At 36.1% G+C, this 27135-nt stretch overlaps 1 protein-coding gene across 11 annotated transcripts in view; it reads right to left on the bottom strand.

The window, feature by feature from the left end:
• The window catches only part of LOC109862073 (gamma-aminobutyric acid receptor subunit beta), a 58010-nt gene that overhangs the window by 18647 nt on the left and 12228 nt on the right, over nucleotides 1-27135 (bottom strand). For 7 of the 11 annotated variants that reach the window (XM_020442041.1, XM_020442024.1, XM_020442005.1 and 4 more), the window contains exons 2-5: nucleotides 16201-16307; nucleotides 12427-12494; nucleotides 1054-1280; nucleotides 256-338 (exon numbers count right to left, since the gene is read on the bottom strand). In XM_020442041.1, coding sequence (XP_020297630.1) covers nucleotides 256-338; nucleotides 1054-1280; nucleotides 12427-12494; nucleotides 16201-16307 — 485 coding nt within the window. Of the gene's footprint in view, nucleotides 1-255; nucleotides 339-1053; nucleotides 1281-8612; nucleotides 8681-12426; nucleotides 12495-16200; nucleotides 16308-27135 lie in introns of all 11 variants that reach the window. The other 4 variants (XM_020442027.1, XM_020441980.1, XM_020442019.1 and 1 more) reach the window with 1 other exon arrangement.

Below are 27135 nucleotides of genomic sequence, written 5' to 3' on the forward strand. Positions count from 1 at the left end.
ATACAGTAGGCACACCTGTATGACACAGGAGATATTTCGCGTTGTACAAAACTTGGATGAGTTAGAGTATAAAAAATACGCGGTTATACAAGGCAATTTTTTTCTATTAGAAGAATCTACACTTTAATTTTGCGTTATAGGAGATTGTTTTTTACTGCAATGTGTGTGTGTATATACATATAAATGTGTATATATATATATATACACACATACATATTCAAATATATAATGTAGACGCATGTGTTGCGTACTTACAACTTTCGATCTCAATATGGCACAATTGTCGGTCCATCGGAAAATACTGCAAATTCATGGGACACGATGCTGTAATTGTTAAGCTGAAACATATTCAAGCAGAGTCTGTTTAACGATTGCTTCTTGATGAATTATTTTAATGTTGTTTATAGCGCATGAAACAAAATGATATTTGCACGATTTGTATGTGTACAAACGTAAACTACTGCGATCGATAATTCTTAGCAAAGAAGAATTTATTCGCGCAAGAATGTGCAGGGCTTCATCGATATTCTTCTCCTGTGTTCCCAAGCGGGACTAGATTCGACAATTCCGATACGGAAGTCGAAGATGTAACGGAACGATATTGCGAGGAAGCACAAGAATTAGATATGCATGGATCGTCTGAATATAGCCGGTAGGTTAATATGAGAACGCTCTCGGGCGCGCATGAAGGGGAAAGATAGATACGAGGCACGATACGGGCGCTAGTGTGTTAGACAAGAAAGAGAAGGTAGGGAGATATGAGGCTACAGGGAACGAATTTGTCGCAGCGAGCACAATTGGTCCCAGAAGTGCCGTAAATGTTGTGTGCTGATGAAGGGGCAATGGGCTCAATTTATAGTCACGATGGAAAGTACTATATCTGGTCTTATATAGACGACGACAGTAATAATTCGAGATTAAATCTACTTAACTGGCTCAGAAAAAGAGATTATATAGTATTTAATCTATCTACATATATAATCAGTCAATAATACATATATAATGTTCACTTATTAACTGTACATGTGTAATATAAAGATTTTCTTTACTCACCGTATGCTACGCGTGATGCTGCCTGAGTGGTGAATACGAATGAACTCGTTGCTGGTGGTAGCAATATGAAAGTACGATTGTTTTTCGTTGACGAAGAAGGTGTCGGGTACCCATATATTCTTGATGAACTCCGAACCGACGCTGAGCGTCTCGACGCCCGGTCGTTGCTTGAACCCAAGTCGCGGGTCCGTCCAGAATTGTCGGAAGTAAAAATCCAACGTGAAGTCCTGGTACGACACAGGTGACTTATTAGACCGGAAGTCGTTTGTGTTCACAGATGTATTAGCAAAAATACGAGGATTTACGTAAACTTTTCTGTATTTTATGTAATTTTAATCATTATATACGTGAAAATTGGATACGTGGAACATTATACGTTTTAAACATTATAACTGGAAATTGATTTTTTTTTGGAAATATTACATTCCTATTCAAATTTGTATAAAAACAAAGATAAATTGCAAAGTATGTATGCGTTCTTTTGTCAGTTGATTTGTCACTTGATTTCAAGAAGTGTTATCAATTATTTGCTCTAGAAATGATTAAAAATTTAAGATTCGCGGGTCGTTTTGAATACATAGAGCCTTTAAAGACTCGAGTTTCGAAGTGCTACGTTAGTCCTCGTCTTTCCTTATTTTTGCAAAGACACAAGAAGACAAAATATCTCAAATAAGTAGGAAAAGCATTCGCGTTCCTGCAAGGTAGAACGCAAAAATCTACGATCGCGCGCAGAATTGTGCGAGATTGTGTTACAAGATAACAATTGCAGCACAATACATAGGGCGTCACGCATTTTTTTTTTTTTTTTTTTATGGCATGACCGTTTGTTACGTTAATAACGTGTCAATCGGAAAGGATATGCGTGCGAATGTACGGGAAAGGAAATATGTCCTCCGAGATATTGCGTATGTGTCGACAGGCATCTTCGGATGGCTTACCGAGGCAGCTCGTCGCGTTTATTGTAACACGTGAAAATCTAAGCTAAGTGTTAACTTTTTGATTCTTCTATCTAGATCTTCTCCGGTGTTCTACTTAACCCCACGTTATGAAACGAGGCGGAGCTAATTCCACGCGGCGCGGCTGCAAAGTCCGAAGTTGCGACAGCAACTTTGAGAACTTCTATATAGAGCGTTCCGTCATTGAATCTCGCACTCACAAGAGAGCGTTTATTTCCCGCGGCATGATAGAGCAAGAAGTGACGTGTAGAGCAGTTCGAGCGAGACGAACTTTCGATTGAACGTGATTAACGACCATGAGTGTGATTCCATTATTATCATCCTTGTAACACGATATTAAATGAAACAGAGAAGTCCTACAGGAGAGAGTATCTCGTACTAAATTCACTTTTATTGATAATTTGTGCGGTACATATACATGTATATACATACTTATATAAAAAAATTGATTAAAAAAACTACTAGAATATGCAGATACTGTGTTTTGTCGCTAATACGAACTGTGAAGGTTGTTTATATCACGAGTTTTCTAAATTCCTCTATTGCCGATTTTTATTGAAAAATTTATTTGTACGTTTTGGCTAAAAGAAGTAAAGAAGTTATAACATTAACATTAAATCGAGAAGCTTAAGCACGTTTAAGTGAAATAAACGAGCAAATTATGAAAATGGAAAGTTTTTATTAATCTGCTAATACATTAAGTAATTTTGAATATGACTAAAATTTGTTTAATGTTTACAAGATTTTTGTTGTCTTACTGTTGCGTTACGCTGAGTTAAAGCGAGAACTATAATATGTAATTACCTAAAGAATTTTTTATTTTTTCGTGCAGACAATAGAAAGACTTATTAGATTTTCATTAAGATTATATACATGTTAATTTGTTGCAAAATGTAGTAATATCGTGTTTTCATTCGATTATCGGAATTTTTCTGATCTCTCTCTCTTTCTCTTACATTGCGAATATACTTAAAGATCTACATGCAAACGTTGTTAATAGTTGGAATATATTATTAATTTATAATTAATAATTTATAATTACCACAAAAATCAAGATTATGAGTTTAATATATTTGCACGTGATTTCTGCACACCTCGTGAGCATTGAGATTTCTGTCGACATTAGGGTCAATCACAGGACAAAGGTTTTGCGACGCGAGCATAATTCGTGTGTACACGCGAACAAGATAAGGTGTAAGGATTGTGTATGTATAGTGATGACATGTACGTACATCTAAGACAGATATCAATAATGATAACAGGATATCAAAACACACACACAACTACGTACACAAGCATGCTTTGAAGCTGTTTGAGTTACAAAACTCCATGCATGGTGATGATAGGTATATAAATAATGTAGATAAGCAAATAAAATTTTGAAAGAATTTCAAACAATTATGTGATTAGTTTTATGAAAAAATTACCATCATTAATTGTTACTTAGTTTTTTACAATTATTTTAAAAAATAATTTTTAGGCTCCGAAGTTTTTAAAGTAATAAATATATAGAGATGGTCATGAGAGCCGTTCGCTGGATGTTGTGGAAATATGCGTATATATATATATACATGTTCACGTGTTCGCGTATATACACGCATATTTCCGCACAACATCCAGCAAACGGCTCTCATGACCGTCTCTATATATTTATTAGTTTTTCACGTTAAATTGTTTTATATCCATGATTACTTTGAAATTAATTATTTAATTACATATTTCTTAGCGACTATATATCGATAATCGTTTTTCTTAACATTTTACAACGCGCAAACATTCTGTAAAAAGAAGCCTTTGAAAATAAAGTTTGGAATTTTGCAATTTCAAGAGCGCGCCATGCTTCGATATGACAGAAGAGAGCTCGACCTAAAGCGATTCTACAGCGTGTGCGCACATATGTAAGAAATTTTCCTATCATTCAAGTCGCGTTGCTATGAAGAATTTAATGCGCGGAGCGTCCTCTGTTAATTTCACATTTTTTGACTTATTTTAAAGTTCGATTTGATTCGCTAATTAAGTAAAATCGTACGTGAAAAAACTTGAAGATCTATATTAGGATTTTATTATTCTGTATATAATAGCAATAAATGAGTGTGAGACAGGTAATTTATGTAATTATCTAATTGTGTTATGAAAAAAACAATAGATATCTGCAAATTAAAAATATTAATATTTAATATATAATATTATATGAATGTGCTTATGATATAAGTAATTAATCAGTCGAATTAAACGCGCGAACAGATATAAAAGATTTTGAAATATCTCTTGGAATTGCCGTATGGATCGAAAGTTGTCATCGTTCACGTTCCTGGCGATCCTCCAGGCGCACTGCGGTTAAGTCATGACGTGTAATTGCTGCACTAACAAATGCTTGAGTAAAATATTAACTGATCACTGTCAATTCCTATGCAAAAAAAAATATCTTTGACAATTTCCGTTCCAATTCTTCATTCTGAGTTACTGTAATTACTGAATTGTTATAATAAGTTATATTGAGTTAGTTATTGAGTTAGTTTTATTGTGCGAATCTTTGCGTGGTGCATATTCCGGTGTGTATCGAGAAGTTGTAGCAAATATACACATCTCGTTGTCTATAAAACAATTTCGGAAAAATTCAAGAGAAATGTTAGCGAACATGCATCTTCATTATACGCAATCAAAGTGATTTTTTTAATAATAAAAAAAAAGAACAAGAAGCGTTTCCAGACGAACACTCGCAGATCAATCAATTCAAAATATGAGAAAAAAAAAGAGAGAAACAAAAATATAAAAAGGCGTTAGTATCTAGAGCAATACAAGTGATGGAAGCGAGAGGAACTCATACGAGAGTAAGGACTGTACTCCATTTTGTTTTTTTTTTTTTGGAGTTTATCGCGCCTCGACAAAAGGCAATTGACGCGCAAGCACATAGAAATTATGTTGTGTGTTACACACGCCATATACACCGAGAATATATGTAATATATATATGTATTATATGTAATATATATACGTATATATATATATATATATATATATGTATATATATATACACATAAATACATACATACATACATACATATACACAATACAATAAAGCTTATATGCACGCACAACCTTACGCGTGCGCATATATATATATATATATATATATATATACAATATATATATATATATATATGTATATAATATATGCACACACTTATTGCGGACACGCGTGCGCATGCACGTAATACACGCGCTCGCGCGCACTCGAGGAATATTTGTATTAATATATATATACAGTATATAGCATGACGTGATTCATAGCAACCAGAAGCGCACTGCACACACTGACAATGACACAGCTCATATAGGTGTCATAATATATTTACGATGTATGTAGCATAGAGATATATACGAGATATATATGCAAATATATAATATACACACACACATATATATATATATGTATATATTTATATATATATATACATACATATATATATACATATAATATAAGTCGACGTATATTCGACGTAATCGCAACGTCGCTATATTCTTTGTTCGATATGTGATAATCGGCTGGCCGTGGGTAAAAAGGAGAGGAGAGGAAAACAGGCTAAGGAGAAAAGCAGTTCATTCTTCGAAGAGCTGCGTATATCTTCTGTCGATATAGTTTTTGCTCTCTTTTGCTCTCTTTTCTTTTGCATTTCTTTTTTTTTTCTTTTTTACTTATGCTTTATCCTTCTTTCTTTCGGATTCGTTCGACCACGAGGTCTATATCTTCACCGAGCATATATAAAGGCGCTTTCTTGTATTTTTCTCTCTCTCTTTCTCTCTCTCGTCAATTTTTCCGAAAAGTGCCATTCGAAAAGGAAGACAAATTGTTGAGAAAATTGTCTCACTGTTCGCGGATATACGCTGACCGAATGCAGCCCGAAAAGGTTGTTCTTCGAGAGAGTAGACATCGAACGATCGCTTTTATACATGACTATGGAGATAAGGGATGCGAGGGAGCAATGAGAAAAAGATATGGGAAAAAGGACATTCGCCAGCAAGTGTAAAAATTCGCGCGTCACGTCCCAGGTGACAGTGTCGACTTGATTTGGTTTCCGCACAGGGCTCAACACCTGGGGTCCAGCCTCGTACATTCAGTTCCAAACTCGTATTCTAGATTTCGTGAGAGGGATGAAACAAAAAATCGACGTATCGGTTTTCCTTCGCGAGTGACTTGTACTACACGTCAAATAAGAAAGATACGACCATCAAAGATCAAAGGTTGCGATCGGAATTTGCATTGAGTTGTGTGCGGTGATCAACGTCAATCTCGAGGCGCGAACCAAGTTTTACTATACTATATATGAAACTCGAAAAATCTGTCATCGCGCACTTGAATTATGTGTTAAGACTTTTGTTTTTTTCTTTTTTCTACAGAAATTGTAGAAAAAAAGACATATTTTCTCACGATCACCTGACGCCATTGTTATGTCAGAATATACGAGAGATTCCTATCGTGTATTTTCTAGTATTATTATTAAGAATAATGTAATCTGCGGAGTATATACTTTGGAACGCGATTAATAGTGAATCCAGTTTTGTGTCCAGTTTGAAACTGATTGTCGATACCGGAACGAATATCTTTGATATTACTACAGGATTATGCGTAAATACACAATACATTATATACGCAGTGCCGCTGTATATACCTTAAAAATATTGAGAAAGAAATACGAATGTGTAAATGTAGTTTGTATATATTTGTTATTGTACACACGCATATCACACTTAATTTCGAATTTGCAAATGTAAAAGATTTTTACACACGCGTATTGTACTAGTACACTGATGAGAAACGAATTGTATAAGAGGAAATGCCAGTTCCCCTTCAGTGTGTTTTTTTCCCGTTTTAGCCGCCGAAAGGTGGAAACTGGTCTTCTTACACGACGCAGGTCCAACTTTCGTCGGTGCAGACTATCGAAGTGTATATATAGATGTATACGATAATTACGCATATATATACATATATACATTATATATATATATATATATATATAAACACATACAATACATATACACGTGTGTGTGTTTGTTTGTGTGTGAGAGTGTGATTACGAACGTATCTGAACATATGTGCAGCCTGCGATGCTCGATCTGTAGCATAACAATTATTACACGTTATTTAAATGGAATATAACGGCATTTTCATTTTCTAATATTTTTAATTATTACATTTTTTATAAACTTGATTTTTTATATGCGTATATTATTTCCTATTTTAGAGAAGCTCGACGCAATTTCTATTTCATGAATTTTCTGGAAAGACAATAAAAGTCGAACGGAAAAGGACCTCGAATTCTTTACTGGCTTTTTAATTTATTTACAATCGCTTTGAACACAGAAAAATGCTTTGCAGCGCGACAAGATTTAATGTTATGCGCGAGAGACAAAAGTTTTACAGTTAACATTTTCACTCTAGTTCGAGCACCGCAAGTTGGGCCATGCAACAAGAACATCGCAAATCGAATCAAATGACTCAACCATAAACCATAAATTAAGTGGACAAGAATATATCTTGCGAAGACTGTGGAACGTAGCAAGGTTCCCTTGTAACAGTTCAGCCAACCAAACAGCTGTGACGAGCTATAAAAACGTTGGTTAGTAGGCCATCCGTGTGTGCATTGTTGTTGTTGTTATTGTCGTCATCGTTATCGTCGTGTATGTCTTTGTATATGCCTTGATATGTACACATATGAACATGTGTGTACGTATGTATATGTACGTGCAGCTTATGCTGCAGTTACGTCGACACCCCTTGCTGCCGATGTAACATCACTACATGGCATAGCATATATTTCCTTTGCTGCAGTTTTCCGCGACAAGATATCGAAAAATGACTTGAAATTTAAATATACATGTGTATATGTGTAACGCGTCGAAATATCGAAATACTATTTTACAATGTATCAAGAAAAAATATTAAGTGCACGTGTAAACGTATATAAGTTGTCATTTTCTCTTAATCTCCGCCGATTTGTAACGATTTCCCGATCAACATATGATTTGCAACAAACGCGAATATTTTTACTGCTACTAAGTTGTAATTTGTACAATAAAATTCAAACAATCAAAGTCAATAGTCTTTGTTTTGACTGACAAGGAATATTTTTACATAAAAACATGTACGTTCTGTCGTATAATACACACAAGAGAAACACAAACAAATTGGAAACTAAATGATACCTGCAGATGCAATCGGAAGCAAGTGGCACGACCGATAAGCTAATTCGATTAATGATGTAGCGTCGGTTACACGATAGGCACGCTCGACGATGAGTTCAATTAAACGTAAAGTCGACACTTCCTCTTAAAAAGTGCGGTACATATTGACACAATTTTTGCATTTTTTGATCGATCGTGCCATCGTGAAACATGTGGGAACAAGTGTCGCGCAAGAGACGAATTTTTCTCGTTGTCGCTTTTTTTGATGTGTGAGGGATGTAATGAGAGGAGAGAAATAGGAAGAGAGGGCAACGTTTTTTTTGCGAAAGTCACGAGGACGAAAGAAATGAAAGTACATATATATATATATATATATCGAGATGTCAAGAGAGTTCTGTATGAGTGTAAATGCAAACTGTACCATCAACACCTCGGATACGGAGCTGATGCTGAGGACATACATGGTGACACCGACTTCCACAGGGGGACCTGCAATCAACAAAACCATCCGGCCTTGGTCGCTTTGGATTACCCGCCACTTTCTAATCACAACCGTGTGCAATATCTATCGTGTACGACAAAAAGGTTAATTAAGATTAAACAGTAACAACAGTAATGACAAATTTCTCTCTACCTCTGACTTACGCACGCATTGTAAAATCTTAATCGCGCGATATGACGTCACGTTCCACACATCGAAACGAATCTAAACTCATTTTTACTGCCATCGTTTGTGCGAATTTATGTATCAATGTGTTCCGAATTTTTTTTTTTTTTGAGATAGTTTACGTAAATCAGGAAGTATATGTTATATACGTCTATTTGTGTAAACCAGAGGCAAAGCACAAATGGACAAGTCGAGGAGAGCTCGCACCCTGCACGGAACCAAATCAACAGGACTCCTCGTCGACCACACGTTGCCTTCCAAGCTAGAAAAATTATTTATACTAGTCTCGGGGTTATATATATTATATTTTTACGTAATACCGTATACACATCACAACCATGTTCATAGCATGACATTATCTTACAAACTACTGTTTTTTTGTTATCATGTCGCTTTTTATTGCATTTTGTTTTGATTTCTTTCTCTTTTACATTCTTTCTCTCTCTCTCTCACATTCTCTCTCTCACTCTCACTCTCGCTCTTTTTCTCTCTGTGCACTTTCACACGCTATTTTGCCAATTACTTGATGTATTATAATCCATTTAAACTTGTTCATTTGATTTATATATTATCCGCTTCTCAACGTTGTCGAGAGCGGCAATATCTTCTTATACGTTTGTCCAACAATATTGTTGCTTTAGACTGAATTGCTGTCATTGTCACTGCGATCGTCGATTCCGGGCGAAATTAATTTATTTAGTTTTGGTTTTTGGCTTTTAGCATTTGATGGGACCCGAGGATTGCTTTGAATTATTGAAAGAAAGCCGATAGTATAATATTATAGGAATTTGGACAGTTCTCAATCCGACAGTTCGATCGGTTAGGTTTTTTTCTCTCGCGCGTTTGTGCACGAACGTGTGTTACGTGCGGTTATTCGGACGAAGAAATTTGCGAAGGTGTTGGACAGAGGGTTGGGATTTCTGTCGAGCTGCGGGGCATAGAATATATATATATAATAATAATAATCGTATAAATGGTGGCAGGCGGGCAGCCCCATCTTAGCAACCGCGGCATAGCAGCTAGAGCGTCTAAGAAAACGGTCTAACGGGACGATTCGTGCGTGTTTTTTTCTTTTTTTTTTTTTTTTAATAGATTTATATATAGTGAACAAAATACTATTTTTTTCTGAGAGCAGAAAGCGATAAAAGAAACGCTTCTTTCATTCACGTTCTCTCTAAACACTACGTGACATTCGAGACAGCCCAGGCTTAAAGTCAGGCAGGAGATCAGTGAACTAAGTTTTTCACGCTCATAGGAAATAAAGTAGCCAAAGCAACTGAAATTCGTTCTCTCGACCTTGGATCATAATTCTGCATAATTTTTTTCACCGATGTCAAAACTTTTAATGATGTTTCGCATAAATGCAGTTTGTTCGCAGAGGGAAGAGAAAGAGAGAGTCAACATCACACTTTGTAGAAACAAATTATTTTTTGTCAACGTAAATCCGGCTTGCGCATTTCGAAACTACCTCCGCAATAATTTACAATGATAATACTTTATGTCGAGGTTTTTTGCCCGGATTTCCAACTGTGCAATCTCACCGCGCGCTTTCAGTTGCTAGAACTACAGAACTGTTTTCCGAGCGTAAAACGAGGACAGCTAGTATATATTTATTATCTGAAATATAAAATAGTAGTTTGTCCATTTTTAATGTTTTTTTTTGGTTGCTCGCTATTATGTATATGTGTGTATGTGTGTATTTGTATGTTGTGGAAGGGATACGTGGGATCATACACGCGCACACTCATTTCTGCATTCGTTGTTAAACCGGAGCGATAAGCTGGTCCATGTTACGAGGCGCCACGATATATAAAGCGAGCAGGAAAATTCAGTTCTATGTTGGCTTCATTTTGACAGTTTCGAAGGGCGAGCGGTAAACCACCCGTCGCGCTTCTCTGTCACAATCTTTATACTGCATGCGTGTATGCAAAGTTAAATATGTTTCATTCGTGAAATATCAAATCGATTTCTTTCGCGCTTGTAAATAATAAAATATGATATCTTTACATCTCAGAATATAGTACATAGTAGGTGTATACAAATTACATATGTATGTTATTATATTTTTACTACTGTGACGGAGAAAAGCCAGTTAATTCTGTCAGATATTAGCGCGTAAAATGTGTTATGTTGATAAATGTTGACATAGCGCCGGATTGGTTCTCTTTTCCGCGGTTTTATGTTCAATCGATTTTGAGATCCAACGTGTCAAGAAAATGGACGTTTGTTTTGTGCCGATGGCAACGGACCGCTGGAGTTCCTCGAAGCGGGAACCAAATCGTTCCGCGGTAATCGCGTTATGCGATTGCTGCAGTTTCATAAATGTCATCTCTAAACAAACGCGTGTCAAAAAGGACGCGGTATGGTTCCATGTGTGCACAACAAGCACGACGATCAAGTGATGTACTTATAGCGACGGATATCGATGTACGGGAACGAACTACCAATGGAAATCAAACTCTCGTTTTGAACAGCTTTCCGAGAAACCGAGATTTCTTCATTGCGCCAGAAACAAGGCGAGATTAAAAGCTACGAGTGCCTGCAGAGCCGCAATTAATCGATTGTTATGTGCAAAACGCAAAATATTCGAAGAGCAAGATAATCGTGATGTCATCGTTAGGCAATGGAGATAATTTACGCTTTGGCGAACGTATTAAACGAGTCGTTTATTAGAGGGTCAACTCAACCGCGCTGGAAGTATCGGCCCCAATTAGTGCGTGGTTAACTGCATGAACGAACTATTTGTCGAGCGGCAGACACGGACAGCATGAGAAATGACTCACGTATAAATGCAAATATCGATTGTGTCAATGCGCAATCAGCATTGCAAAAATTGAACTTCAGAAATGTACATTCATACAAATCGTTTTCGTCTTTATCGATTGTTTCTTAACACAAATCGTTGTATCCGCGATATATATTTAAATATATTTCATTCTCTAATGTGACGACAAACAAAACGTGTTTCACTATACCTAAAGAGCACACACAACATACAAACAGAGTGAGAATTATAATTGCATGATGTGGTGTAATCTTTTTTGAATCTGTACAATATATTAACTAAAAAATTGCGAAACGATCAGTCAGTTTTCTCACAAGTACATTTGTAATGTGAAGGTGAAAGAAATAAAAAAAGAACAATAAGAACAATACACACTCGTGTGCGCGTGTATGTACAAGTGTAAGACCGGATATGCATCCGCATTCGTACTCGTGTAAGTTTCCCCAGATGTGTGTTTGTGCACATGTTTGTATCTGTCAGCGGATAAGAAAATGCTGATTTGCGATTCAATAATATGATCGTTAGCAATCTTTAACTTGAAAAAATACACGGGCATTGAACAAATGTGATTGCTTGGGAGGAACCAGTGAAGGGAGAGAATGGTTAAAGAAAGAGCAGCTAATTGTGTTTATAACCGAAAAACGATATATATATATATATATGTATATATATATATATCGTTACTCGTTATAGATATATATATATGTATATAACGAGTATATATATATATATATAACGAGTAACTTTCAGCGAAATTATTTGAGTAAGACCTAGAGGTAGTACCATTTTCACTTCGGATAGCGAGCTGATACTCAAGACGTACATGGTGACGCCCACCTCGACGGGAGGACCTGAAATCGAAGGTTAGTAAGACTGAGTGTTGCCGGTTTTTTCGGCTGCGGCCGAAGCTACACGATGAAAAGAATGAACTGTATATGTGACATAAATCGTTTATTAATTACAATTGCACGCATATATAATATTTGTTTTTCATTTTCTTCTTTCGATAACGTTCTGTGATTTTTTTATATACTATATGCAAAATGTTGCTGATGTTGTTACGTTGGATGGATCGCTGAAAGTGGTAACCGCTCCTCGATTAGACCATATTTTTCTGATACTAATCTTGTATTAATCTCCAAAACTATGCTCGTTTACGTGTGCTCGGTTTCTGTCGTTGTATCATTATTAAACGACGATGAATTTTTACAAGAGTATTTTGTATATGTCAAACACGCGGCATTACGGAGTTTGTTTTTATGTTACATATATAGTTTATTGTGTTATAATTATTAATTTATGGAATCAAACGTTTTAAAAAACCCACGAACTATAATATCGTGGTGTAGTTTAGTATTGCGGTTTTTATGTGTTGAATATTAATTTAATCAAACCAAAGTTTTTATCAAACTTTTAAATTAATATTAAGGTGAAACGCACGCGCTATTTTTCTCTCTTCCTCTCACTCTCTTATAATCCTTGAGAAATCTAAATTTAAAAGCCTGACGTAGATTTGTAACTATTAGCGATCTGTGCCAGATGTGAAGCTGCACAAAATTGAGGCTGTTGACCAAATTGATCGGCCGCAAAGACGAAATGAAAAAATATGCCCGATCGAGCGGTATCTCACTGTAAAAAAGTTTATGGACACAGTTTTGGACACAGAAAGAGAAAGAGAAAGAGAAAGAGAAAGAGAAAGAGAAAGAAAGAGAGAGAGAGAGAGAGAGAGAGAGAGAGAGAGNGTGTGTGTGTGTGTGTGTGTGTGTGTGTGTGTGTGCGCGTGTGTGTGTGTATTTGGATAAAAGAGAGTGAGTGACCAGGTGCAGTTAGAAAAAACCGGTAGTCAGAGAGGAAAGAGGTTAGAGAGGGTGGCGAATGCAGACGCATATACATGCTCATGTTGGCGCGCGTTTTCGCGATAAAGTTGACTCGTAAACAACGACTCTGCCAACGCCATCGCACGCCACTCGACCGATATATCTTCATTTCCATTTCTAGGATGTTTTTAAAGCTCCTGTAGTCGAGGAACATCCCATATGGGACACATATTTCACAATGACGTTCTCGCGTACACGCTAGAAAACGCGATGTGAGGAAGAGAGGAAGGGGAAAAATATCAAGTTAATTGAAACACGTTATGCTTTGTTTGTACAAACCGATCGCCCGTATAGAAAGAATATATATTCTGAGAAAAATAAAAACTGGAGAGATATATGTAATCGTGTATGCACGGGATCGAGAGATCTCAATCATGCGTACGTTGAAATTCGATTATGTGCATACAGCATATTATTTTTTTATATTCTTTTGTTCAATTTTGTCGTAATTCATTAGCTTTTTATGTGTTCCGATTTCCGATGCATATTAACGCATTGAACAATATTTATTTAACATGAGCAATTTGCATGTATAACAACACAACACGCGAGATGTTGCATAAAATATAATTAAATAATAATATGTATCAAATATATATATGTTTATATTTTATTCAACAGTTGCGGCTAACGGGACTTTGTGTAATTATAATTCGTATACGTTCAATCATTTCAAGAGAAAAAGAGAGAAAGAAAGAGAGAGACAAAATTTCCTGCATTAGAGTTTGAAATTATTCAGTTACCTGCTTTTTTAGTTTTTATATTTAATCTCTTCTCCAGTATACTATTAATTATAACTACGAAAGCAAAAATCTCGCTATAATCAACGAATCGTGAAGTATCGACGTTTTTAGCTTCTCTTTCCGAAAATGCAAGAAACTAAAATGATTTTTCTTAACGAGTCTCAATCGCAATTCCGAATCTCTTTCTTAATAGAGAAAGTAGAACACGGCAGATATGAAATTGGCGCAATTTTGTCAGCGATCACGTCGCGGTGACGAAAAAGTATCTATGTCGTCCGAAAATAGAATCTGGAACAAATAACGGAGAAAGGGAGAGGAGGACATGATAACGACGGAAAAATCAAAGTCAAAATCGTAACTCAAGACAAAGATACGACGCAAAGCGTCTCGGTGCAGACTCGGGAACAGAGATGCCGTTAACGGTAACCCGTGGCAACCCGTAGGACGTTCCAGCATCGATCCGAGTTTTATCGAAGCGCTACAGCCCCGCCCTGGCTTCACGAGGCCATCTGCCGAAAATGCGACTTTGTCGTGGCAAAATCGCGGACACATAAATCATAATGGCACACCGCCGCTGCGTTGCACCGATAATCGTCATCCGGTGGCCGCGAGTCGAGCCGAGCCAACCTGAACTACATTGCGAACCGAGTAACTTTTTGGGCTTGTTTGATCTAGGCATTCAAAAAATGAAACGGATTGTTTAGCCAAAAACGTTAATTGCTTCTAATCAATTCTTGACTGATGTGCTTATTCAAAACTGGCTTAATAACGCTATAATATTTTTGTGTTTTATAAGCATCCAGTTTATTCAAGCGAAAATCGTACAGCTTCCCAATCGATAAAATCGCTTGATATTTATTTAAAGCGACCATTCCGCATGAAAGTCGCTCCGTAATTGAGTTTTCATAAATTAGTTGAAGTTAAAAAAGAACATGTTGTGTGTGTTTAAACTTATATATGTACGTGTATGGTGCATTTACGCGCCGTCTTTGTAAATAAAACGTCTTTGCAGGAACTTGTGATGGTTTTTATTGATGTATATTTCTTTTTCGGTGGTCATGCGATACACATCTTTGTCAAGGAAAGAGGATGCGATTCGCATACACATGCTACAGCGCGCTGTTCTTGTCAGAATTGTTTTATAGTAACGATAGTACGCTCGAGAGTCAGTCAGTTTTGTAAACGATAAATGTGAGTGATGGCGAACCGCGTCAAAAATATTTCCTGCAACACGTTTCGCGATGTCTTATTGCAGTCGTATTATTGTTACGTCAATTGGAATACTTGTACTTTATGTGTCGATATTTATCAATGTCGTCATTATTCTTTTTGTTTTTTAATTCTGACATTTATTTACTCTATTAGTGTGTATTTTAATTTATGTTATATCTCAATGTTTGATTAAAATAAAATGCGATGGTTACCTTTTTTGTTTTATCCGAGCACACGTAAAGTTTTACTCCGCGTTTTTTTTGCAGCGAACGAAGTGGAATTAACAAAGCCGTTCGTGTCGATTCTCTGTTCGCTTGCCAATTCAGTAGATCGTGCCGATGTGTCAGTATTTCGGTCAGTTTTCTTATGTTTATATATCTCACCTCCCTTATACTTTGAAATATTAGAATCACGGCTACATTAATATCCAATTGTCGAAGATACTAATATTTATATTATTCTTTCCTTCGTTTTCGTTGGCTGCAAGGTAACGTTTATTTTAGATTTTATAGTGCAACGATTACAAACAATAAAATGAGGAAAGCTTTCGTACGCAAAACTTGATGCGTAGTTAGCGACATCCCGAAGTTTATCGACATATTTAGTTAAACAATTCAAAGTGAACATACACGAAACGCAAGTTTTGCGCACAATACAAAACCCACGTTAAGGTGGTTGAATGATTCCGATTATCGAAAGATGAGAAAAAGCAAATCTCTACTCACCTCCGTAGTTCGGCCTTACTCTTTTATCGTAACTAACGGAAAATGAATCCAATATTGCGGAGATGTTCACGTCTCCTCCCAACATGGGACCACCTGGGACAGTTTGCCTGCAAAAAAAACAATTTTCTATATTTTATGAATTAAAGAAAAGAAAAGAGACAAGTATAGTTTTGATACGTTATCACACAAGCTTCTATAAACTGATACTTTATCGCATCGTTCGAAAGACAAAATCGGAAGGATATAATGGATGTAACAATCTTTATGACACACGAGAAATAGATATACGGCTGAGCGTCCGGACGCATAAAATGCAGTAGGTTTCTGTTCTTGACTTAACGGGTCAGTGAGTACGAATGGTCTTGGTCAGCCAAACAAACGGCTCTTGAGTCTGCCGCGCGGAGAGCTCTAATACGGTTCTGTATTACCCGTCTACAAGAACCGGATGTAATGGGCGCAATGAGGTAACAGCCGATTCTGATTCAGTTAAGTAGAGCAACTCCGTATCTGGGAAACGATTTCTGCTTGGCTCAGCAAAATCACACATAAGCACTCGCGATGGTGATTTTTGAATCACGCAAAGTTACGTACAATCTTGACTGAAAATCACGCAATATCTTCGCGATATTTGCAGATCGAGTCGTGTAAATCGACGAGCGCTTCAATCGGAAGAGAGAGATAAAAGCGCACATGCATGCAATCTTTACTCATTTGGGTCGTAACACAAAATAAGTTTTTCTTCTTAATTTTTAGTGACAATATAGACACGTATATAATATTATATGTATACAACTATATATATTAATGAACTAAACAGAAATAAAACAATATTTTACCTTACTTACTACAATCGGTGTACACGTGAGAAAGGTAGAGAAACGTTCAAGACACGATCTACTTTATCGTGCATTAATATCGCGCATAGTTCTACAGAGAAAGCAAGTGTTGTTGCGAGCTTGTAAAGTGTTGCACGAATTAAACTAATCACTATCGTGCATGCGCTCGCTGCGTTCTATTCCACTGACCAAGATTTCAAGTGTGAACTATACGATCTACAGTGTGTCTCCGCGATTAGGTTCACGGGATTTTGTAATCAATTATAAATCAAAGAAATAAACGTAGTCTAGTTTATACTCAGTCTACTTTGCAAAAAGCACAAGTGCTATTTAGTCATGAAAGCCGCAATTGCCATATTTCGAGATTATACTCGCTTGTTTATGCGAAACAGCATGCCGTTTCCGACTAATGATAGTAAAATAAGCTTTGAACATCTCAGCAACTTGATATAAATCTTCTTGTTGTTACGCACGTTCGGTCGATTGCATTAATTATTTTTACTTTGATGCTTTTTTTGTATATAAATCGGATTACATTAAAATACAATAAATTATAATTATATAAGAAATAATAAGTATTAGTAATTAAGATTACAGAATGTGATAAAATTGTAAAACTTAGTCTAATCGAAGCATCTTTAATTGCCTATACCTATATGCGCATATCTAAAACGATCTTATCAAACGATTCGTTGCAATCGCAGTCTGAAGTCTTGCAATATCTCACGAAGAACTTCTACTGAACTATGATAATAGGTCAGAGGTTAAGCGTATCGATTGAAGACACAGATATCTACCCTGGGAACAAGTGCGAATAATACGCTGTAGATGATATCGTGTAGATGTACGCGCGAAAATATAGATAGATTGTTTTTTAGCGCATCATCAAACTTCTCATTTCCGCAAAATTATTATTTAAAACATTGTCTTCTCTCTCTCTCTCTCTCTCTCTCTCTCTCTTCTTACATATATAATTATATATATATATACAAATATACATAAAATTTTCTGAAAAATTAAACTGTATTAGACAAAGAAAGACGATGCTGCTGTTTCTTTAATTAATTTTGAATTGCGCAATCGTAATTTTCTTCTCGTCACTTGTGACAAAAAAAAGAAAAGTATCTTTTGGATGACATTTTTGATCGCCTGAAATATCTGTAAAACATTCTTCAAAACACTTGATCTTAGCGACAATAAGAAAGAGATAAAAGTTTTGCGTTTGTATTTTCTCTTTCACGGATCTGTTCGGGAAGATCGTCAAAAAATTGTCAACGTCATAGTTACGCGTTTTATGCTTCATTGTTCCAAAAACGTTGCTCTCCTTTCTCTCTCTCTCTCTCTCTCTCTCTCTCTCTCTCTCTCTCTGTAGACAATGTTTTCAGAAGCTTGCACATTCTTTAGATCGTGCGGAAAAGTTCTCTCTTGTGCCTCGTAGAAATCCATTTTTCTTGCTATTGCTCTCGAACGCTATCTCGAACTCAAGAGTCTACATATCGATTTCATCACTTTTAAGTAAAGTACAAAAGTAATATAACGCTCCGAATATAATGCTTGGATTATGTACATAAAAATATATTTAATCAAAAATATATCGAGATCTACGCTATTACATTCTGTTTACTCGAGAATTTCAATTAAACGAATGTGCTCGAGAGCAAAGGTGTAATTGAAAGTCTCGTAAATAAGGAAGATTGCCCCCGAGCGTACGAAAACGGCTCGAATTTCAATCTCGTAGATTTCTAAGAGCTCTCTTGACCCCCGCGATTTCTTCTGAACTCAGCCGACGTATCTTCTTACTCATTTACGTTCTCTTATCCACTTTCTTCGCTTTATTTTTGCTTTTTTCTTGCTATGTTCTTTTTTTTTTAGCTGTTGCTTGTCGCAATTTTCCTGCCATTAAGAAATGACAAAAAATCATCTTGCTAATTTTTTCTAAAAATTCTTGCATTTTATTTTCCGCAACTTATTTAGGTCGATATTTACGTACTTCAGTATATATGCTAATAAGTGTGTATAAGAAATGCACTTTTAATTTTCCCAGATAAAAGTTCAAGAAATAAACATTTCTCAAACACTGACTTTTGTTCCGACCTCGTTCACCAGCACTTACATTAGCAGCGATTCTGTGCAATTTATTTTCAAGCCAATGTCAAATAACCGGCGGGCATCTTTGCCAGGAGACATCGCCGACTACATTGAGTGGCTGCTGATGTCTTTGAGAGATGGAAGTCTCGAGGCTTTTATAAGAGTCTCTTCTCGCAATTAAGAAGTTATCGACTACGAGACGTTGTGTCGGCCCCATCTTCTTTCCTCGCTATATATCAATCGCGCGTCCTGACTTTTCGCATTTCTCTCTCTTTTTCGTTCTCAATCCCGGGGCTAATCTTGCTTTGCCAAACATTCAAGCGTTTGTCCGAAGATCGGTTATAAATTATTCATGCTAAGCAAGCGAACGAGAACCGAGTTATGAACGAAAAAGCAACTTTATGCGCTGCCGATCGCCGGATGCAATATATCATCAGCAATGAGGCTGGTTAGGTTAGGTTGGGTTAGGTTACGAGTCGGTTATGTATATTAGTTTTCGGTACAATTTAATTGCTAATTTCAGCATCGAACCGTTACTGTGAGAGAAAGAGAGAGAGTCGGGAAATCGCAAAGTCGTGAAAACTTTTAATATTCGTATCATATTATTAAATATGCCACAAATGTACTTTTGCTACAAATATTCTTACATTATATTATTGACGTTTTTATAAAAACGTTTCTCACAAAGTCTTTTGAAAGAGTTTTACGTCTTCAGAGTCTAAATCGGGATATTTTGAGAATTCGTTCGGTCGTTTGTTAATGTCGCAGAATTGTTCATCGCCGAGGGAGATGCGCGCGTATCATCGTCTTTTTTTCGGATAATTGTTCAATGTCCCGCGTACACAAGCAAAGACATAATAATGCGCGCATTCATGTAAAAGATTTAGAGTATTTTTGTGTATTAGAGACGACAATAAATAACGTGCGTGATAGTAGGTTCGAGCTGTGTTTGCAAACAGGATCAGATAACGTCGAAAAGCTTGGAAATAGAACGCGCTCGATATGAACGGACATCCATCTGATCGTATGCTGCAAGATACATTTGGCAGTGGGATGAGATGATGGACCGGCGGATCCATTTGTCAATGTCTGTAAAGCAAGCAACTCATTCCTTTCTCGTTCCTTCTGCGTGTGCAAACTTCTTCCGCGCTGCTGAACTTTCACCCGAATATACATGAAAATCTTCTACGAAGCATCACCGTCCGATCAATCGCACATAAATTTGTTCAAATTAAAAAACACAAAAAATAAACTTCTTTTGCATACGTCGTTTGAAATATCAATTTATAACTGAGTTAGGGAAGCATTTTTAAGAATTTAGCGTGTGTGATAGTAAAATAATAAATAAAATTCGTCCGTGATACATTTTTAAATGTTAAATATTTTGTACGTTACGCGTGCAGACATATTTTGCTTGAAATTAATCTCAACTGCGTACACTGCACATAAATCGTCTATGTTTATAACTATATTTACTGTATAATAATGCGTATATTCCTTTTCTGCCCGCAAGCAGAAGTACATTTAAAAAGGAATTAATGCGCTCTAATTAATTTATTATACACGTCAGAATAATACCGACCTATAAACGTTGCTTACGCACATTACGTGTAATTTTGACCTTTTCCTGTAAATCCGCCAGGATTCCGACTTGCGTTTTAATTCGAGCGTTTTTGACATTTTATTAATATTCGGTCTTTTTTCGGTATTGCAAATGTATCGATTTCAGTTCTTTATTGAAAAATATTACAATATCTTCCCGCTTCTTTATGTCTTCTTTTATAGTCTACCTCATCTTTTAATCTCAAAGTTGTCGTGAGACTTTTTCTTCTCTCCGCAGTTCTCCTTTTTGAAATTTAATCTCGTCCTCACTCTGTGATATAGATCGCATAAATTTTTGTGAAACACCAAAAGAATTACATATGTCACCTGTTCACCGCATACGAGGCAGATTTTCTGGAACTTATGGACTTATTTATGCGCGAAGATGAACAGATCCGAACGAACATAGGCTGCAGGAAATAGATTTTCTGCGAGAAATGTACATTATATAACTCCGAAGAGTCGATGAGAAAACAGAACGCAGCATCTGGTAGGGTAGGTTATCGACGCATCTGTGTAAGGTTGTGCTCGTGCGAATCTGACGTCATTGGGCACCCTCCGACCCCTTTCTACCTCTCGGTGTGACGCCCTCTATGTGGGTTATGACGACGGTAGGGAATATGCGGTTGCTTTAACCCCTTGGCTGTTTGTGTATATTTGGGATCTCGCACTTATAGGTCCTACAGGAATATGTTGGGGAAGCAATACCATCAAGTTGAAATGAGATTACACGACAAATTCAAGAGTGATTTTTAAATCTCTGAACTAGAATTTTTATCATCAATGTAAATTGATCGCACGTGTGTTTTCAAAGTTTGTTTTATCTTCGATTAATTATTATAACTTGACAGAGATTCGAGGATATGTATATATATATATATACATAGATATATCTTTTATTATTAATTTACTTGTACTTTTCGAGAGAAACCTATTGTGTCTTAACTTTACACATTAATTTAACTTTGCTTCCATTTTCGAGAGTGTTTTTTATGTGCTTCATTTTATTATATGTCGCATGAGATTTGCGCTCACGTGAGTGGCAGAACGATACAAAGCGACTGAACCTGACGTTTACAGTCATTGAGCTTTATGTGAGTATATGTGGAGGCAGGTTCAATTGAATAAGTTTAAGGTTTTGGACACAAATACAAATGGAATGACATTGCGAGTATTTGGAGCCAGCTATGAAAAAATCAAGTTGAGTATACTTCTTTGATGTCCTTTAGAAAAAAGAATATAGGAATATAAACTGTGTTTTGCTTTTGTATTTATGTTTTTCCTGACATTATTCCTCAAGGCATTATTTTGTAAAAATATTATTATGTAAAATCACAAAACTATTTGTATATATATACAAGTTTATAAAACTTATATTTATTTTATACACATATATATATTTTTTTCCGAGAAGTTTTTAACATATTATAAATACATTTATAATGTGATGACAAACTTTTCAATTAGTCAACAAAATTTGTTTTTTTCGTAACAGATGTTTTGAAATTTTTATTTCTTTTCTCTATCAAAACAGTAAAATATATTTTCATTTTAATCGATTTCTTTGTATCCAATTTGTTCTTTTTGTGTTCCACGTTTTTTTCAAATCCGCAAGTAAAACCGCGTAACAAATCTTTTCATCCTTTCTGTATTTCTTGTTTCTCGAGCGTGTCGACACTTCCGAGACAATGATTTCGGTATTTAGGTAGATGACAGGCGGACCTGAAACGCGAGAAAAACAAGCCGTCCCATTAAACGCAAGATGACGTCTAACTCGCCGTCAGCATTTCTAGTCCCCGGTTGTGTTACGTTCGTTTCTAATGACGTCCGATTATGCTATAAAAAGAAGCGAGAGAATTTCCCGAAGAAAACAATCGTTTCAAGATTTTATCGGTTGATGACAGTCATTACATATCACTCAAATGCGCGCGCAACAATGTCTTGTACAAAATTTATAACTTTATTTTAAGAATAACTAAACTGATACACCACATCACAAAATGCGCGCGTCCGATTATTGTAGGTATGACCTCGGTGACCATCGTGATAAAAACGACAACTTCATTCGTCTTTGACACCATTCGACGTGCTTTTCGTTCGCGAACGTGCGCATTCACTTATGAATGTAAACAAAGGAAGCTATAACAGTGATCACGAATAAATGAGAGATTGAAGATACAGGTGCGGGACAAAGTTGATATCGTCAGTAACGACGAAGACGTCATTTTCTTTCATTGCCACTCGTTGTTCTTTTCGTTTTGTTACGGCGTGATCACGAATGACGATTAAATTAAGATTGTAGATAAACGCGTCGGCAAGCAACGATAGGCAAGAATAACAACGACGATGTCTCGGTACTTTGGCGGAATTCAGTTTCTCATCGTTCCTCTTACAGATTCGTAATAAGCTTATCTACGGAACACGCGATGCTCTTGGGAATACAGATAACGAGCTATTGAGCCAGATTGCGAAAATAAAACACACACTCTCACACCGAAAAGCTCTGTAAAAATTGCGGCGACATGTCGTGAAGTGATGTAACATTTGCTGGCAATAAGTCATAAATATATTCGCTGTAATTGAATATATCGACTTTGTAATTATATGTGACTTTTCACTTAGCTGTAAATTTTGTTTTTATGCAAAAAGTTCAATAGCTTTTTTTGTCTTATTTTCGTTAATTTATAATCTAATTCATTTATGTAAATTCAAGTTTTACACATTTATATTAAAAAATGTTGACATTCATATGTATTTTCATATTCTACGATAAACATTTTACACACGCACAAATAACTACTACAATTAATTTGTATAACTAACTTGTTGCAATTATAATAACGTCAATATTTGATTAAAATAAAGAAAATTTAATAATTGTGAAGATTTTGAATAATTAACAATTGAGTATTATTCTAATAATATTTGAGCGTAAAGCGAGCGAGATTTCTATGCTGCAGAGTAATGCCAACGTAAATATAAAACGTACGTAATTATTGATTATGTGCGCTCATACGTACATGGTCGTGGATATTTTTAGTGGTAAGAGGCACTAACTATAGATACAAAATCCTTACTTAATAGTAAGATTAACTATCACGAGAAAATTATTAACAATGAAAATATCTAAGTAGTCTAGATCAAATGATGAGATTTTCTTTTGTTATTGCAAATAGTAATAAAACCGGATGATTAATCATCGGAGCATCACCTGTGTTCTAGAAGTTATATTCCGTTAACTCGATTGAACGTTTTGAAGCAGATGTGATTCCGATTGGGAAAGATTCAGATAAGTGTTTCTAGACCGCACAAGAAACGGAGATTGCGGACAATTTATCGAATAACCGTGTACAGTCGCAGCGGTTGCCAGCTAACTGCAGTCTCGTTATTTTTAATAATTAAGATGCTGCATTCTCGTTAGCTTAGGCGACAATAAAATTGCGTTATATATCTGTATGGTAATGGGAATATCGTCGCGACTCGGTGGGAATAGGCAATGGAAGCGCGTTGAGAGAGAGAGAGAGAGAGAGGAGAAGAAGAAGAAGAAGAAGAAGAAGAAGAAGGGGATTATTCTTGCAATTTATGCTGGCCGTTTGCATCTCGCAGAGAGCATGCACCTCCGTTATTAAAGCCATTAAAGGTCGCGACCATAGCTTGCATAATTAACAAAGATCGATGATATAAACGACGGCGATGTCGTCCTCGTTGGTGGCAGTGCTTTGATAGAGGACGAGTTTCTAGTACTTTATTACGATTATTAACAACCGACGTTTCAGCGTTCGGTACATTATTTTAGTTTTCTACATTTTTGTCCTTGCTCATTTTGGGCTGTTAGCACACAAGAATGTTGACAGTTCGCAAATATTGTAAGAAAAAAATGCTTTCGTACACATTTGTCTAAAGCAAATAAACAAAGATATAAGATTTCGTTCACAATGACAAAATATCGCGAATATGTTATGTTATTTTCTCACAATTATGCCGCAACAAACCGAATTTTAGATCGGAACTCCGAGCAATTTATTTCATTCAGATTTTAGTGTGTTTATAAAATAGTAAAGAAATGTATAATCGGTTTTTTTATTACTATGCAGTTGTTTCAGCAATTTAATTAGTATTTAATTACTCTATACGCGCAAATAAGTGTTTATGCGAGCGTGCTGATATGTGATTATCAGTATCGTTTGCTCACAACGCAAATTATCATATTGAGGAAATAACTACTGGCTGTTATCACCGAATACTAAATGCTTCATCCATCGATGCACTTGTACAATATCTAATTGATCATTTTGTGTGATAATAAATATTATCAATTAAAAGTTTCTTTTCATGTAAAGAAAAATGTATATCACGTCGTATCTTACATTGTATATTTATATCACGCACGGATCAAGACAATCTTTAAGCACCATGCATATATATGTATATATATGTATATTTTTTTTCAGAAAAAGTTGTCAGTTAAAGAAAAAAATATGACCTTATTACAATCATTTTCACTTTTGACGGAATATGTGTACCATGCGGCGCCTTTAATATCGTTACCACCACCGTTTTATCATTAAGCGGTCGGGACGATTTATAGCGAGGTGCGGCAATAAAATACCATCAAGTCGAGTGATATACGCTCCCATGCTTTGATCGTTTTATGTCAACTTCACAACTCAGCGTGAGCTTGAAGGCAAATTCTTGTTCGTGTAATAATATCGGATTAAAAGATTACGGTTGTGCATATTTGTGCGCATATAAAAAATGCGAATAATATTGTTGACGCACACATACATCAAAAATTGGAAGTCTGCACTGATCTCTGTAGTTCCGCAAATCGCAGCAAGTCACGATGCAGTTAGAAAAATTCCGAAGTGAATTGCCTCAATTCTCTCATCGCCGACGAGACGCCAACGTGATGTGTGCGAGGCTATGCTACTATTACCGTACGTAATAAGCATGCCAACCAACCTCCGATACAATAAAACGTTATTCTTACGCCGGCAACTCACTACCAACTTTGTGTGTGTGTATGTGAGCGTACATTTGCTACTAAGGTCTTTTCATAACTAAGAAAGAACAAAATACGCACGAAATTAATCGACTGTCGTTTTCTGTCTGCAAATGTGGCCTTCTTGCTCTTTCGTCATGCGCGTAACAAACTCGGTGTAAAAACATAAAACATGTACATAAGTCCTAGGTTTTGCACTTATTTATTTATCGATGTTATTCTGATTGATATAGCGAGGTTCTACTCAAACGGAGAAACTCGCTAGAAGAACTTCGACGATTGCTAGATCATTCTTAACAATAGATAATCAAGCAGTCGTAAATCTTGTAAAACGCAGTGTGATGAACGATGTTGTGGCAAAAGTAGCACGTGGTAGAAACGGACAACTGTTATCGACGATAACGAGATATACGAGATTGTCTAACGTAAGTCGGACACGCAAAATCGCAATGATTTTAACAAGGATTGGTATACGATCGATAAGCAATAAGCAGTAAACGGAAATTGCGATTCTGTTCGGGACAAAAGAAAGATTTTCACGTACAGATAAGAATCGCGAAAAATTGTACATATATGTATAGTAGTTGATACTCAGGAAAATAAAGTATATCGACAAATAAACAAATTACAATTACAATTTTGCGAGAATATAAAGTTGTGTTATTTCGAGATATAAATTTTAAATCGAAATCGAAATACTTCTTAAAAAGGTGCAGTTGAGCGGTTTTTTGTAAGAAATTGATCAGTTACTTCTATCAGTCAGTTCTATCTTAGTGACGATTCGAACGCGCGTCTCTCGCGAAGTTCAAGCCATTTGCGAGCTGCAGTTTCACGTGAATGGTGTACCAAGACCTTGTCATAAAGTTACGCTTTATCGTGTTCTCTACGCCGCGCCGGAGCGAGAGCGGACCCGACACGAACGTGGCTTACGTCGATCTGCCAATCACTGAGTTTGACTCTTGAAAACGCGCGATGGTTTTACCTTCGTGCCAGGATGTACTACTAGTAAAATGAAATCGACTCGAACAATCGGCGCTTCATTTTTCGTTTTTGTTTCGACTACGGTTTATTTTTGCGATAGATGAGAAGAACCTTTCGATATATCGACTCGTGTTATTACAATTCTCGATTGTCTCAATTATTTCGCAATAACATATATGTGTAGCACAATGCGCTGTTTTTTTTCACACAGATATTTCGAGTTTTTCGAAATTTCTTTCTTTCTGTCTTTTATTTTGTAAATTGTGGTAACAAGTGCAAAAGAGGTGAAAAAGCAAAGAACTGCGTGTAAACGTTTCTGATAAACGCGACTTTGCAATTGCTCGCAGATTATCTGACGCAAATCTAACATGCAACAACAGAGATCTGCGTTCCCGATAGTTGCCACTTTAGATTCCCGATTCTTTT

Source organism: Pseudomyrmex gracilis, unplaced genomic scaffold (genome assembly GCF_002006095.1).
Source record: "Pseudomyrmex gracilis isolate BER0280 unplaced genomic scaffold, ASM200609v1 scaffold_9, whole genome shotgun sequence".
Lineage (NCBI taxonomy): Eukaryota > Metazoa > Arthropoda > Insecta > Hymenoptera > Formicidae > Pseudomyrmex > Pseudomyrmex gracilis.